The sequence below is a fragment of the Zonotrichia leucophrys genome, chromosome 24, assembly GCF_028769735.1.
Source record: "Zonotrichia leucophrys gambelii isolate GWCS_2022_RI chromosome 24, RI_Zleu_2.0, whole genome shotgun sequence".
Taxonomy (NCBI): domain Eukaryota; kingdom Metazoa; phylum Chordata; class Aves; order Passeriformes; family Passerellidae; genus Zonotrichia; species Zonotrichia leucophrys.
In genome coordinates, this window is record NC_088193.1 from 6,382,010 (window position 1) to 6,398,379 (window position 16,370).

Below are 16,370 nucleotides of genomic sequence, written 5' to 3' on the forward strand. Positions count from 1 at the left end.
GTGATGCTGGACTGGGACCTCACGTTCCAGATCACTGGAGCTGCCAAATCCACACATTTCAGGGCAGAAATGATTGGCACAGCAGGCAGGAATGGCTTGTGCCTTTCTGCACGTGGAACTCATGCAGCAGAGAGTTGCTGGGTGTCTGGGTCTTCTCCAAGGATTTTCTTTTTCCTGGCCAGCTCCTAAAGCTCCTCTGAGGCTTTGACCTGGTCCTGACTTTGGGATGTTTTCAAGGGTTTTGTGGTTTGATCTCTGCAGCATGAGAGGGTCTGCCCTCTCTCTGGCATGGCGAGAGCAGACAGACCTTGAGCCAAGTTTGTATTGACTCTTCAAGGATGGTGGCCAACCTTGGACATGTCAAACAGCCCAGGCAATGCTTTGGGCCACCAAAAATGGTGCCCACCAGCCTGAGCAGGCTCTGTCTGACTTTCCAGCCCCAGCAGTGCCCCTAAAGCCTCTCCTTCTCTATGACAGCCACTGTTCCCATCCCTTGTGCTCTGTGTGACTCCTGGCATGTCCTCAGGTTGGTGTGAGGCACAGCCCCTTCTCTGGCAGGTTCCCTGGCCTGCCCTGCCAGAACAGTTAATTATTCAGGGCTCAACTGTGTCTAGATCAGATGGTTCACATTAGCATTATCAACAGGATATCAGGTTCACGTCAGGATTATCAACAGAGGCAGCTGAGTCACCCGGGTGAGATGGCTGAGCCCTCATTTTGTGGGAATCTCCTCACAGAAGATGCCAAGGGTAGGGATTTCTGTATAAGGAACTTGGATTTCTGCTGCCTGGAGTGTGAGCAGCTTGGGGATCTGGCAAGTCATGAGGAGGAATAATAAATATCCAAAGTGTTCCCTCGTGCTAATGCAAACACACAGGCAGCTCACAGGGGAGTAGAATAAAGCTAGGAGTTCACCAAAAATCTGTTCATCTTTTCAGTAGGAAGTTCATCTATGGAATCACAGAACTGCTCAGTTTGGAAAAGACCTCCAAGATCATCGAGTCTGGGCCTTACTTGGTACTGCCAAGGCCACCACTAACCTGTGTCCCCAAGTGCCACAGCTACACAGCTTCTAAATCCCTCCAGGGATGGGCACTCCACCACTGCCCTGGGAAGACTGTGCCAAGGCTGTTCAAGCTTTTTGGGGAAGAAATTATTCCTAACATCCAATATAAACCTTTGCTGGTTTATATTGGATGTTAGGAACGTGAGGCTGTTTGTTATTCTATTACATGTTACCTGAGACAAGAAACCAACCCTCACCTCACCACAAGCTCCTTTCAGGCAGCTGTAGAGAGCAATAAGGTCTCTCCTGAGCCTCTTTTTTTGTCAGCTGAAACAACCCTAGCTCCCTCATCCATCCATCCATCCATCCATCCATCCATCCATCCATCCATCCATCCATCCATCCATCCAGTCATCCATTCATGCCCAAAACTATGGTCAAGTCCCTCTTCTCTCACAAACCTCTGGAGCGCCCTTGACACCCTGGCACAGCTCTGCCCTTCTCAGCCATGTCATGGGCAAACGACCCAGTGTGGTTCTGTCCTGGTACAACAGACTGACCCAGAGAGCTCTGTGATTATTTATCAACTTCTCCACAGAACAGCATGAAACAGTATTAAAAAAAAAAAAAAAAAGATATCTCAAAAAGTAACAGCCATGAAGTTCTTCACTACCCACTTCAGTAACAAAGTGGAGCTAAGCAATAAATGCTGGTTGATGCTTTACAAACAACTTTCTAACCCAGAGACACCACCCTGCCTTTTCTCTTTGCTTTAATATCTGCCAGCAGTTTCTAGAGTGGAACAGAAAGCCAAGGGTATTTTTGAGACCTGAAGTGAGCAGGGTTACTCCTCAATCCCAGAACTCCTTTGGGGTCTCTCTGGGATGGGGTGTGCAAGGGTAGGTGCTGTGTACCCCAAACAGTTGTGCCAAGCCAGGATGCTCAGGATGCACAGCATGTCCTTGGCACAGGTACCACTGTCACACAGGTTTGGGGAGGAAAGGCTCCCCTGCCCCAGCTCAGCCTGGGCCAGATTGGCCCTTGCTCCTCTTTTTGCTGTTTCCTGATGAACTCAGCCTGGCCTGCCAGCTCCAGCTTGGCAGTGGATCCACATTCCAGCAGCTGAGCCCTCTGCCAGTGTCTGGTCATGGTACTGGGGAGGTGACCAGGGCACACGGCCCTGGCGGGCACCTGAGATCCACTGGGTTTGTTGTGGGACACACTGGGTTTGTTGTGGGACCCACTGGGTTTGTTGTGGGACCCACTGGGTTTGTTGTGGGACCCACTGGGTTTGTTGTGGGACCCACTGGGTTTGTTGGGGACGCACTGGGTTTGTTGTGGGACACACTGGGTGTATTGTGGGACACCAGCAGCCACCGGGTTTCCCATTCTCCTGCCATGCCTGCTGGCCCACATTTTGCAGCTCTCCTGACTGCTCTGTTGTTCATTTGACTCCTTCCCAGGGTGGCACTTGGGAGATGAGTCAAATGAACAACAACTGATGCTGCTGCAGTCACCAAATCCCCACTGGTTTACTGGGGCAGAGACAGTGACAGAAGTAGATGCTCACAGATTTGTTCTCTATTTAAACACATCTCTAGCCCCCACAATCTGCAATAAAGGAGCAAAGAGGGAATCAAGGAGGGAAGTCCCTTAGAACAGCTGCTGCAGGGCTGTGGTGGGTGCCACCTCTGTCCCTATCCCACATCCTCCTTGCACACTCTGCTTCATCCTTCATGCCTCGCTCGTCCCTGGTCACATTCCTCCCTTTTTGGCAGAAAAGCCTCAAACAGAGCTGAAGGCCTCTTAAATCAACGTCTTTCCTGACTCAGAAGCTGTAAGAGGATTCATTATTTATGTGGCAGAAACACAAAAGCTTAGCATATTTTAAGCTGTCTGAAACAACTTCAAGGCAACTCTTCCTCTGTCTTCTTTTTTTTTAACAAAACACATTGAGATGTCTCTGAACCGAGCAGCAGGGGGAAACTGTTTTTTTAATTCCAAAAGATAAAATAATATGTACAGATTGAGGGAGGGAACGAAAAAACCCCACAATCTAGCTTGGGATCACCAAGGAATGGCCATCAGGGGATGTTGCCTGTTAGGTGTTGGCATAATCCTTGGACAAACTCTGCTGTGATGTGGCATTGATGTAATGGCAGTGGGAGAGGTCAAGGAGACAGCTCTGCTCCTTCACAAGCACATGCAGCTCTATCCTTCAGAGGCAGCAGCAGAGGAGGTGCTGGGTGTCTTTTTTTCCCCTCTTTCTCCCCATTTTTACATTTTCAATTTAGTCACAGCATCTCTAATTTCCTTAGATCTGAAGCCACCTCGTGAGACTGGAAGGGAACGATATAGAAGAAAGATGAGGGGGAAAAAAAACCACCAGTAATCTTGTAAAAGTCAGTTTTGAAAAATCAATTTTCTTGTGTGACAAGATTTGCTTAAGGCTTTTCGTTCTGTGAAATCAGCCCATCATCCTGCGGGAACGCATGAAGGAAGTGGCAAGTGTGGTTTGGAATAACTCAGATTAAAGACTGCTAAATTAGGCACAAAAAGCTGCCACTTCTTGCAAAGGGAGAGGAGATCTGGCCAGAGGAGGCAAGGATGCTCCCTTCTGAATCTCATTCCCAGCTCCAGGAGCAAGTCTGGAAGGAGGGTGACTGAGAAGGCTGGGAGCACACACAACCACAGCCCCAAGGTCTGGAAATGAGATGGGGACAGGTTCACTCTAAGGCTGGAACACACACCCACAGCCCCAAGGTGTGCTGGAAATGAGATGGGGACAGGTTCACTCTAAGGCTGGGAAAGGGCTGGAGCAGAGTTTGGAAAACTCCCAATGCTGCTGACTCCTGGGATGCTGGCGATCCTGGCTGGGATGGAGATGAGCACCACCCACCTTGGGGCACCCCAAGGTGTTTCTGTGAGCTCTCCTGGAACCCCCAACCCCCTCAGGCAGCCCCACCATGGCAGAGACTCCATCCAGCCCCGGGCTGGCTGCTCCATCACTCTGCTCTGGTACTTCCATCATCTCTGTGTCAGGGATGGTGCTCACCAGTACAAAGTGTTTTCCTTCCCCCCTCCTTTTCCCCCCTCCATCAGACTCTCTCCCCTCTATTCTCTCTCCTGATTAGTTCAAGCTGCCTCTGAACATCTCCCACTCGCTTGTTCCCATTACCTTGACAAGCCAGGGAATGGGAAGACAAATCTCCCTGTCCTCACACCTCCGTGAGTGAAGGCTCTTCCAGCCCTGTCTTCCCAGTCTCACCTGCAACTCTGTGCCTTGGCAGAGGCCCCCTAGCAGCCCAGTCTCACTTCCCAGCTGCAGGGATAGTTGTGCCTTTTATTTTACTTTATTTCCTTTTTCTAAAGCCCGTCTCTCCACCTGCCACCAGCCATGCTCTGCTCCCTGTCACAGAGAGCTGGCAGATGGGGCTGATGCATCATGAAGGAGATCTGAAGAATTCATTTCCTGGTATTTTTTTTTTTTCCTAGCTTTCATTTTCACTTCAGAGCAAAGGTCCAGTTGTCTGGGAGGAAGCTACAAAGACAAACCCAGGCAGGAAAACAGAGATAGTCAGGAAAAATGTTACAGTGCCGATAACTTGAGACCTCGGTGTGCTTTGCATTTATTTCAACTCCTGCTTTAGCTGCATTTTGCTATGTCTATAAATTAGATTTATTCTGTTACTGCTGTGAAATGCCTGCGGGCCCCTTCCCCACTGCAGCTTCTCTTCCCTCCCTGCCAGGTTTGGCCGGGGGAGCAGCAGGGGAGGTGGCAGCCCTGCCCAGGGACAGCAGATGGGCTGCCAGCGTCCTGCGGCTGGACAGACGGCAGCCACGGCCACTGCCGGGACACAGCAGATGGAGAGGGGGAGCAGGGCAACAAAAACTGCACACTGGCAGAAACGAGAACTTTCCCAGGCTGGGCTGGAGGAGGGAGCTGGCTGGGGGGGAGAAGGTCCAAAGTGTGCCAAGAAATGGCAGCAAAACCAAACTGACCGTTCTGTTTCAAGATGCTGAAATGCCTCTGGTCTGGATCAGACGTGTTGAGCTGCTCCCCACCTCATCTCTCTGCAGCCTTCTGGGCACCCCTGAGACTCTGCAGAAGCTCTTGTGGGGCTGCCCAGAACAGAATTTGGGGTGGAATAGAATCCCAGATGATCCCATAGAATCCCAGAACAGTTTGAGTGGGAAAGGACTTTAATGCTCATTTCATTCCAACACCTTCCCCCAGACCAAGCTGCTCCAAGGCCCATCCAAACCAGCCTTGGAAGGGTCCCGGTGCAGTCCCTGGAGGAGAAATCTGGGTGATTTTCCTGTGAGGGGACACTGAGTGCAATGGATGTGGAGAAAAGTGCCCGTGCACCCACAGACTTCACACCTTGTCTGCAGCCACCAGGGCCCTGCAGCATTTCAAACCTTTGACAGTCCCTTTTAAATATTAAGACAGGTATGATTGTAATTTAATAGGAGTTAATATGGCAGATCTTCCTCCCTGGTTGTGGTCTTGGTGATCAGAAGCTCTGGGAATGCAAGGCACGAGGGGTTGGTCACTTTTATCCTGGGCCTTCCAGGAACAGGCAGAGGAATGCAAGGAACACAAAAACACTCCCAGGAGACACTTTTCAAAGCCACCAGAATTGCATATTAAAATATATCCAGGTTTTATGGTGCCAGAAGAGGGAAAACAGCCCCTGCTCTGGCTTGGCTGGAGGCAGTGCCCATTAAATGGATCATTTGCCACTTCTCTCTCAAAAGTTGCCAATGAAATCATTGCCCTGAATCTCTGATCAGCTTCCCACGATCCAATAATCCCTTCACAGCCTATGGATTTATTCCACACAGTGTGAATATATTCAGCTGTCTGGAAGAGGTAGGGACAACTCTGGTGTCATGAAAGGGTGTTAAACCCCAAACAGGCTTTTCCCTGGCCTTTCAGCCAGAATAGGGATCTATGCACATCCAGAAGCTTGACTGACCAAGCAAAGAAGCAATGGGGATCTAGCTGGAACAGAGACATCTTGCTCCCATTGTCTGGGGTGATTTCTCCTTCTGCTCATCCAACCTGGCAGCAGCAAACAATTCTTGTGACTCTTCCTTCCCCAGGACCTGAATTCCTTGATTCTATTATTGATATTATAGATCCTCATGCTCGGATGGAACAGGGTGCACCCATGCATGAGCCCAGCTCTCCTCCCTGCCTGGATGTGGGAGGCAGTTTTATTTCACCTTCCCTTTTAACCTGCTAAGGATGTATCCCTAGGGGCTGAGCTCTGGCATGGGAACAGGTCTGATCCCTGGGAAGTGAGGGTGAGGAATTAGGGAAGGGATTCCCTGGAATTCCATGTGAATCAGTGATGTGGGAGGGGTGGAAACAGCCTCAAATTTCATCAAGGGAGGTTTAGATTGGATATTAGGAGACATTTCTTGACCAAAATGTGGGTGAGGCATTTGAACAAGACCGTGGTGGAGTTCCCATCCCTGGAAGAATTTAAAAGATGTGTGGATGTGGCGCTTGGGGACCTGGATAAGTGGTGGCCTTGGAAGTGCAGGGGTAAAAGCTGGACTCAATGATTTTAGAGAGTTTTTCCAACCTAATTGATTCTGTGATTCCACAACTTGCTAACCTTCATTCTGGGCTTCCCCCTGTGCCATAACCAGCCAGTCAGGGATGGCTGGAATGTCTCTTGGCTCTTTCCTTGGGATTTGTTTTGGAGGAGCTGGGTCTGTGTGCTGAGCCCACGACTGGCTGATGATGGAAGTGCTCCTGGCAGGGAGTTGGTCCATCCACCACATCCACTAGGGCAGGGAAAGTGCAGTGATTCTGCCAAGCCAAGCAAGGGCTGAGCAGCTGCTCACTCCCTCCTCCATTCCCCATCCCTTTGATAAAGCTTTCCCAGATTTCTGCTGCTTTTCCTGCTCTTTGCCAGGCACCAAAGCAATGCTGAGCCACAAGGGAGCTGGTTCAAGTGTCTGAGCAAACTTCCAAGCTATTTCCAGCAGGACATGGGGCATGTGCTCTTGGAGGACTTGACTCCCCTATGGGATCTGAGGCATGTCATGAATAAATCTGGTGAGATGCCAGCAGGTCCCCAAATGCTGCAGACAAGGCTCAAAGGGTAAAGAGCAGCAAAGCTCTGTGGAGTTTGAATTTCTCCCCAGGTTTGTTCAAACAAGCTGTGGGAATGTGTCTCCGTGGGAGGAATGCCTCCAAGCTGCACAGTGTAAGGCAGGCAGGCCAAGCAGAGATGGTGCACATTGTGATGTTCTCTCTCTGTCTCACAGCTCCTTGATGTCAGGTGAAATCTTTCTGTATCTACCTGAACCCACAAAATTCTGCCACTTTTTTTCCCCAAGGCCAGCAGCCAAAACACCCCAGACCTGTACCTGGGCATGTATGATCCTTGGAGACACCAAAGGCACTTGGGCTCTTCATCCACTTATTTTCCTAAAGCTGGGTGGGAAATGCCTATCCTATGGAGAAGAGTGGAGGAACCAGACCAGGAAGCTTTTTCCTGTTGTCGTCCCTTTGTTTTCCCTGGGCAAAGCCAGGGGGAAGCCAGGACTGCCTCCCACCAGGTGTGTTCCAGCCCCAATGCCTTCAAAGAAAACCTTGTTAAGAAGCAGTTGAGTTTGGATTAATATTTGATGAGCGACAGCGAGCTGCTGTTCAGAGATAAAACAGTATTTACTGAGCAAGGGCTTTCCTGCCTTCCTGAGCCAACAAACAAACAGCGCTCAGGGGGAAGCACGAGGAGGTGAGCACAGGGCATGCTGTGGGATGGCTCTGAGCTTGGGATGGCTGTGGGATGGCTCTCAGCGGGAGCAGGGGGATGGTGGGGCTGCCACTCACAGAGCTGGATTCAGGCAGCAGCAGGGATGGGTGGAATTTGCTTGGACTGCACTTGCTGTGATCCCAGTCTGGCTGTGGGATGGGAAGGAGTGGGGCAGCACCATCCCTTGGGTGGCTGACAAACAAATGTCCCCTGGCTCCTCCTGACCTCTGCTCCTGCTGTAGCACCTGCTGGACTTCTGCAACATCCCTCAGCCATGAAGAGCTGCTCGCAACTGCTGTGCTCAACACCTTGCAGCAGCTGGGAGGGCTGTCTCCCTCTTCCCAGATATGTCTGTGTGTCTGTCTGTCAGTCCCACGCTTTCCTTTGAAAGTGCAGTGGCCCCAGAGCTGCAGCTGGTGCTGGAGGGTGGCTGCACATGTCTCCCTCTGCCACAAAGATAACATTATTTGCAAAGGTCTCTGCCAGCCCTGGGGGTGAGAGCTCTGTGTGGATGCACAGAATGAGATTGGTATCACTGCCCTCCCTGCCTGCACCAGCTCCCCATCGCTCCACAAAAATAATCATCAGCTCAGGAGCCCCAAATGCTCAGGGACTCTGCCTCCTGCAATATTAAACCTTCCCATTTTCTTCTGCCACTTTAAAGATTCTCTTTCTTACTGCGAGTGATAAATAATAACAGCAAAAAAACACCCCACAGACACACAACAGACATCAAAAGCCATGAGAAGATTGGCAAATAGAGAGATCTGAAGGGAGCAAAGAGGAGGCCTGGTTGGGAGTCGGTTCACGTCGCCCTGACTTCTGCTGCTTCCCATTAATTTCACCCGCCATCGCAGGTACAGAACAACGGCGACAGCTAATTACTCTCCCTTTCCCCTTCCTGCCCGTTTGCTTGCAGCAAAAGAAAGCCTGTAAATTCCCAAACTCTCCCCTCCCCATCCCAGAGCTGTCCAGGAAGCTGCAGAGGTGTGTGGGAGGGGGTGTTGAGGTGGGATGTGCACCAGAGCCGTTTGCTGCTCCAGCCTGGCACCAGGATGCTGTGCCAGCAAACAGGCTGGCAGAGGCTGGCAGTGCCTCAGGGGAGGGGAGAGGAAAGGTTAATGTGGTCCCCTGCCACCCTTGGGACACCAGGGAGCCTCTTTGGGCTTCCAGCCCCATGTTCATGGTGCTAAAGCAGATGGGGACACATCCATGGAAGCGCTGCCGAGGAGCCCAGGTCCCCTTTGAGCCTTTTCCAAGTGGAGGGTGCTGCACTGGCAACACCCAGGGAGGTTTTTGGTGGGCTGAGTTGCTCCTCAGCTCCAAAGGGAACCTGACAGAGGTGGGATAAACCCAGGCCAGATGGGTTTATTCCACCTTAGGGGCTTATGGGTATAAGACCCTACAGAAGCTATAGGATGTGTCTGTGCAAAGCTTGCTGTATGGAAGGAGGGAAAACACCCAAAGAGCAAACCCCTGCTGCCAGAGGGTTAATTCACCCTGTGCCAGGAACCCCTGCTCAGGATCACTGTGACACCTCACCAGCCTCTGCCCTCCCCTTCCTTTGGTGCCACTGGCCTGTCCTGTGTCCAAAGCAAGTGACAGCCCAAGTGACATTGTGGGCACGCAAACCTCCCTGGGGAAATGCTGCTCCTCAGCAGGAACCTGCTGCCAGCAAGGGAATGGGCTGGCATTTCAGCTCCAGCCTCCTCAGCTGGGGAAGGAGCACAGGAGCTGTGCCTCCAGCCCTGCCCCAGCCCTGCCTGCCTCCCAACATCAGGAGATGCCAGCAGGTTTTAGACAAGAGGGATTCTTGCTTGGAAAATGCCACTGAGGCCAAAGATTTTGTGAAAATCTGTCAGTTTTGAGAAAATGCCATTAACCCTCTGCCTTCAGAAGAGAAGACAAGGTGCAGGCTGGAACTTTCCACTCTGGCTCTGGGAGTGGATTGCTCTGAGGTCTCTTTTTCAACCAAGTTTTTCTTGCATTAAAATCGACCTGTGTATGATTATATAAGCAGGCATGAAGAAAACTTCCTAAGGAAAAAGCAGCTCAATTTAATCAAAACTATGTTCTCTATAGGGGCAGAGGGGCCTTTTCATCTCTTGGGAAATTGTGTTGAATGTTGTTTCTTTTCCCTTGCCCTCCTAACTAAGAGAATAGGAGGTCTGGGCTTAAAATCTTGGGTCAGCAGGACCACAGAGGTGGCTTAGTGGCTTCATCCTAACAAAGAGCCCAGTTCACGGATGCTTCCCAAGGGAACATCTATGGGTGGGATACTGGACCTCATGTGCTTTTCCCAGGAAGAAAACCCAGGATGCAACCCCAATGCAAAACCTTTGGCTCCTCAAAAACTCCAGCAAGGTGAAGCTTGCTGCTATGTTGGTGGCAGGGATGGCCCTGCAAAGCTGACTGTAGATTTATGGCCACAAAAGGGGATTTAGGTTGTTTAAACATTCTTCCTTTCTGTTCAGAGTTATTTACTGACAAACATATTGTGGGGGGGGATTAAAAATAAATATTGTCTGAAGATCTGGGATCTCTGTCCAAGCATGAGGGAAGCCATAGGAGAGACATCAGAGTGGTCCTTGCCCAAGGAGGGGAAAAATAATCATGTTTCCTGTTGATTTTTTAAGGCAGAATTAAGTTCATTTTCACCAGTGGTAGGGTCCTGGGGATGGCACCAAGCTCACGTTCTCCTTCTCAAACCTCCAGATGTCCCAGGCCTGGAGTGTTACAGTTCCCATCCTTCTCTCCTGGCCAGTGTCAAGGTGCAGGGGGCTCCTTGCTTGGCTGACCCAATCCAGAGGGCTCCAAGCTTGAGTGCTGGAACATCTGCCACTTTTACATAGTGAAGAGCTTTGGGATCTTGTGGAAGGGAAACAAATCCCCCCTTCATCAATCAGAGCCTTTAAGCAGAAGGAAGCCTCAGCGAGCACTGCTGAGTCCTGTTTGCCTGTCACAGTGGTAGGGAAAAAGCCTCGTGTGAAGTTTACATGCTAAGGGAACTCAAGAAATGAAAAATCCAAAGTGATTGAATTTGTCATGCCTCTTTTTTTTTTTTCCTGCCCCGAACCCTTTTTATGGGAAAGCATAGCCTGAAAAACATGCAATTAGTTTTAAGAGTAAAGTCCATCATGAAATGAATCCCAAAGCCATTTGAAGCAAAGTAGAATCATGCAGGCTCAGGGGACAGGAAGGGTGACAAGACCTGTGGCCCCAGGATGGGTGAGAAGGGAGGAAGAGGGCAGAGGGGGGACAGCAAAAACCTGTGCTACCAAGATGGCAGCAAAGATGGGAGAGGAGTGTTGGATCCACCTCTGCTTGGCGGAGAAAATCAACTCAGCTTGGGTTGGGCATGGATCCCAAGGGGGGAAACAGCCAAGAGAAATCACAGAATGCCAAAACAGTTTGGGCTGGAGGGGCCTTAATGCTCTTCTTGTTCCGACCCTGCCATGGCAGGGACACCTTCCCCTGTCCCAGGCTGCTCCCAGCCCTGTCCAGCCTGGCCTGGGGCACTGCCAGGGATCCAGGGGCAGCCCCAGCTGCTCTGGGCACCCTGTGCCAGGGCCTGCCCACCCTCACAGGGAACAATTCCTCATTCTCAATATCCCATCCATTCCTGCCCTCTGGCAGTGGGAGCCATTCCTCATGTCCAAAGTCCTTGTCCAAGGAAGTGGAAACCCTGGACTGGAGCCTTCCAGGCTGCTCCAGTGCACAAGGGATCAGCCCAGCTGGGATCAGGGATGATGTGGAAGGTTCCTTTGTTGACAATCAGGCTGATGGAGCAGAAGTTTTGCCAGGGTCTTGCCACTGTCTGTTTCCTTGACCAGAGATGGTTGTTTTGCCTTGTACCAGAATCAGTCCTGGGGTAAGAACCACGTGGGTCCTTCACCCAGCCTGGCATGCACTTTGTTTTCCTTCCAGCTGTAAATATGAAACCAGGGCTATTTGTATCTTTGACATTAATTGACTTCTTGAATTAATAACTCTTCTGTGTAACCAGGAACACAATTACAGCTTTGTTGTGCTGGTATCCAGCTGGAAGGGATAGTTCCTACCCAGAAACTTGATTGTACTAATTAAGCTGCACGAGCCTAACAGGAGGAGGGTCATGGTACCTGTCCCCGGAGGTGCCTCCTGTTATTATCCATGGATGGTTCTGCAGAGGCAGGATGGATGGAGAGCCTGTGTGTGCATGCTCAGCCCTTCGAGGCAGGAGGGGCGAGTGGCTGATGGATGAGGTAGGACAGGGCTGTACCTGTTACACAAAGCTCTTTTCTCCCAAAGTGTGCTGACAGCCTGCCCCGCTTCCCAGAGCCATATTTTGTCTGCTTAGACAAAAAAAAAAAAAACTGTGATAGGAGGGGTGTTTGCTGATGCAGGAGACCTCACACCTGTGGAAACCCAGAACATCCCTCTGGCTGTCCAGGACGGCCAGGACCCTGCCAGGGGGCTCAGAGACCCTGGCACGGAGCCCAAAATGCCCCTGTGGGTTTGATTATGACCCATGGAGCAAATTACCAACCTTAGATGAAGATCAGCAAGCCACGACAAATTAAGTAGAATGACAGTGAAGTTATCACGGGTGGAAAAGTAGATTTTAGGGTTTTTGGTATGGGGGGGTTCAGGGGGCAAGATGGAGGGATCTGGGTGTGTCCAGCCTTTCTCCTTCTTCTTCTTGGCCTCCATCTTCTGCTGTGATGGTGGCACTTTGGGATTGGTTTAGAGTAGAAGCTCACTGTCTAACATAGGTGATAGGTATTGAAAAGTAATTGTAAACATTGTACAGGTAGATTTTAGTATAAAGACATAACACTGCCCCAGGGGAGGCAGAGTGCCTGGAACTGTCCTGCTGGATGGACCTCAGCAGCGCAGGGGAAAATTTTTTATGAATAAGATACAATAAACAACCTTGAGACCGAGAAATGAAGAGCTCCAACTCCTTCTTCGAGTGCTGGGCTGGGAAAAGAGACTTTTAACATTCTCGGGGTTGAAGTGACCAGAAAGGCCCTGAGACACACCCAAAGCCAAGGGCCCATGGCAGTGACTCTGCTCTCCTGCCCATCAATCCCTGAGTGTGCACTCACAGAATCTCCTGAGCTGGGATGTACCCACAGGGATCATCAAGTCCAGCACAGTCCCTGCCCAGACACCCCCAAGTCCCACCCTGTCCATCCCTGGCAGTGCTGTCCAAACCCTCCTGAAGCTCTGGCAGCCTCGGGGCTGTGCCCATTCCCTGGGCAGCCTGGGCAGTGCCAGCACCCTCTGGGGGAAGAACCTTTCCTGAAATCCAACCTAGACCTCTCCTGGCACAGCTCCAGCTGTTCCTTCAGATCCTTTACCTTGTCTCCAGAGAGAAGAGAGGACCCAGAGGGGCTCAGAGCTGGTAGGGACCCCATGCACTGCCTCACCCTAGACCTCCCTTAGCCAAACCAGACGCATTTCCTGATGCTCCACATCTCCTCAAGCACCTGTGCCCTGCTCTGAGCTCACCGTGGCCAGTGCAGGGGCACTGCAGACTGTGTCCTGCAGATGTGACCCCCTCACCCAGGGAGAATGTCCCACTCAAGGAGATCCCATCCCCTGTGTCCCCTCACACCTCTGGCACCTGCACCTCTGCTCTGGCCCCTCCTGGGCTCAGCTCCACCATGTTGGGCACAGAGAGGCCTATGGTGGCTGCTTAAGGGTTACAGGGAGATGGTGACGGAGCTGCTCTGTTCAAATCATAAAAGAGTGTGCAAAAAAGGGACAGGAATTCTCCCATAACAGACTTTTCACTCGGTGTGCATTGCTCACAATGTCCCCAAACAGATGGCACTGCCAGCTCAGTGCCAGGCCTCTTAATCCACTCCAGGTGCCCATGAATCCCTGACTGGGAAGCTGTAGAAGGCAGCAGACACCTGGTGAGTGGCAGAAGAGGAGCCTCTCCATGTGCAACAGCACCATCGAGCCCAGAGTGGCACCAGGGAGCACAGAGTGGGGACAGGGACCCTGCCACAGCAGGGAGGGGGCTGGCTCCAGCCATGGCTACAGGGGCAGCAGAGGCCCTGGGGATGAGCCACAATAACCCAAGCTATTATCTTATTTTATCTGCCCAGTTCTGTCAGCACCAAGGGGTGAGAAACACAGGAAGAGGAGGAGGAAGGGCCATGAGAAACCACAGCCAGGGGCGCTGAGCTCTTCTGGGTCACCTGGAGGGGAAGGTGAGGTGCTCTCAGCAGAGGGCTGCACTGAGGTGTGCCAGCTCACCTGTACTGGGTGACAGCAGGGTTGGCCTTGGCAGAGCAGTGGAACTTCACAGTGTTGTCCTCCAGCACTGGCTGCGGCTCCACGGACAGGTTCACCAGGGGAGGGTCTGCAAAGAGAGACAGCCCATGAGACACCCAGGACAGCTGGGGCACCCCCTGCCAGCCCCTCAGGCTGTCAGAAACCCAGCAAAAGCACTGAGATGCCCTGGAGCTGTGATATCACAGAATCCCAGAGTGGGTTGGATTGGAAGAGACCTTAAAGATCACCCAGTTCCATCCCCTACTGTGACCGTGTTCACAGGTGTCTGAGGATGAGGGGAGAGACGAGGATCTGACTCCATGTTTCAGAAGGCTTGATTTATTATTTTATGATATATATTACATTAAAACTATACTAAAAGAATAGAAGAAAAGGTTTCATCAGAAGGCTAGCTAAAAATAGAATAGGAAAGAATGATAACAAAGGTTTGTGGCTCAGCTCTCTGTCCGAGCCAGCTGACTGTCATTGGCCATTAAATAGAAACAAACCAACATGAGCCAATCACAGATGCACCTGTTGCACTCCACAGCAGCAGATAACCATTGTTTACATTTTGTTCCTGAGGCCTCTCAGCCTCTCAGAAGGAAAAATCCTAAGGAAAGGATTTTTCATAAAAGATGTCTGCGACACCCTACCATGGGCAGCGACACCTTCCACTAAACCAAGCTGCTTCAAGTCCTGCCAGCCTGGCTTTGAACACTTCCAGCTTCTCTGGAAAACCTTTTCAGGGCCTCATCACCCTCACAGGGGAGAATTTCTTCCTGAGATCTCATCTAACCCTGTCCTCTGGCAGTGGAAGCCATTTTTCAGTTTAAAGCCATATAAGGTTTGTCAGACAAGCTGATGCCACGAACGCTGCTCTTCTCTTGAAGGGCTTCAGCAAATAAGACAGGAAGAAGAGCCACAGACACCATTTGATGTAACATTTCACTTGGAAAATGTGACTGCTGGCTCTGATTCTCATTTAAGGACATAAACTCGCCTGCTTTGAGACAGTCCAGTTTAATATCTTGCTGTATAACAATGATTTTTTGTCTATCCTCTAACTTTAAAGTGGCATTTCTGCTCTTTCATCAGCCTAATCATCTCTGCCAAGGCCTTACTGGTGTCACAGGCTGCTCCAGTCTTCCAGCTGCTCCTCAGTTTCTCTCCTCCTTTTTACATGAGAAGCATCTAAATGCTTTAGCAGCAAATAAAATTTAGGAAAGAACCAATAAAAGCAAGCAGGAAATGGGTGAAATGTTCAGATGCAGAATATCCAGAGTTGTGTTAATTTTTTCTGATGACTGAGGCCTTCAGCTTTAAGTTTTAAGCATGGGACCTTATTTGAGGGCAAAAAGCAGAAAGAAATGACTTTGTGCAGCCTTTCCCCATTTTCCAGCTGGGAAAGGCATTGCTGGAGCACTTGGAAGAAGAGAGGGGCAGCAGGGAAAGCTGAACATGTAACATGTCCTGGTTTAGGATGTGTTTTGCATGTGCGCAGCAGACTCCCACCTCAAGGGGAGGAGAGCCCCTCAGCTGGGTCAATGAGCCCCAAGTTCCTCTGCCATGGGACAGCTGGTTCTTCAGGCACCAAAAAACCCTCCACAAGGCCATTTCTTTCTGCTTTTTTCCCCCAAATAAGGTCCCGTGCTTAAAACCTAAAGCTGAAGGCCTCAGTCATCACAAAAAATTAAAACAGCTCTGGATATTCTGCATCTGAACACTTCACCCATTTCCTGCTTACTTTTATCGGTTGTTTCCTAAATTTTGCTGTGGGGCCACGGCTCCAGCCCAAGCCCAAGGGGTGTCCTGGTTTTCCAGGGATGGAGGTTTCCCTGCTGGCCTTCAGCAGTCAGGTCCTGCTGGAGTCACCTGCTCGGTGCCTCTGCTGGAGGGTGTGGGCTCCAACTGGGCAAACTGGTGTGGGGACTGCCTGCACAGCAAGGCTGGGTTATTCCAGCCCTGCGAGGAGCCAGGACAGCTCGGGGACACAGCAGAGGGTCGGAGGTGGCCTGGGCAGTGACCTGGGCTGGGCAGGAGGGGAGAAGCAAAGGCGGAGTCCTGGCAGAGCTCCAGAGCCTCCTTCTCCTCCGCCCCGCGGTATTTACCCAGCCGGAGCCTGGCTTTGTTGTGAGCAAAGCCACCTGCCTTCCTGATGGGAAATTATGACGGGGAAATTATAGGTATTTTCAATTTACCCTAATTTCATTTTAAAATGTGCAATTCAAATGACAATAAAGATGGGCGCAGTTGGGAATATAAATGAGCTTCCCTGACACAGCAGCCCAGAGATGTATAGCGGGCTCCTAATT

The 16,370-nt window shown here is 50.9% G+C and overlaps 1 protein-coding gene across 3 annotated transcripts in view; it reads right to left on the minus strand.

The window, feature by feature from the left end:
- The window catches only part of KIRREL3 (kirre like nephrin family adhesion molecule 3), a 408,049-nt gene that overhangs the window by 39,113 nt on the left and 352,566 nt on the right, over window positions 1–16,370 (minus strand). For all 3 annotated transcript variants that reach the window (XM_064732218.1, XM_064732217.1, XM_064732219.1), the window contains one exon: window positions 14,038–14,143. In XM_064732218.1, coding sequence (XP_064588288.1) covers window positions 14,038–14,143 — 106 coding nt within the window. The remainder of the gene's footprint in view (window positions 1–14,037; window positions 14,144–16,370) is intronic.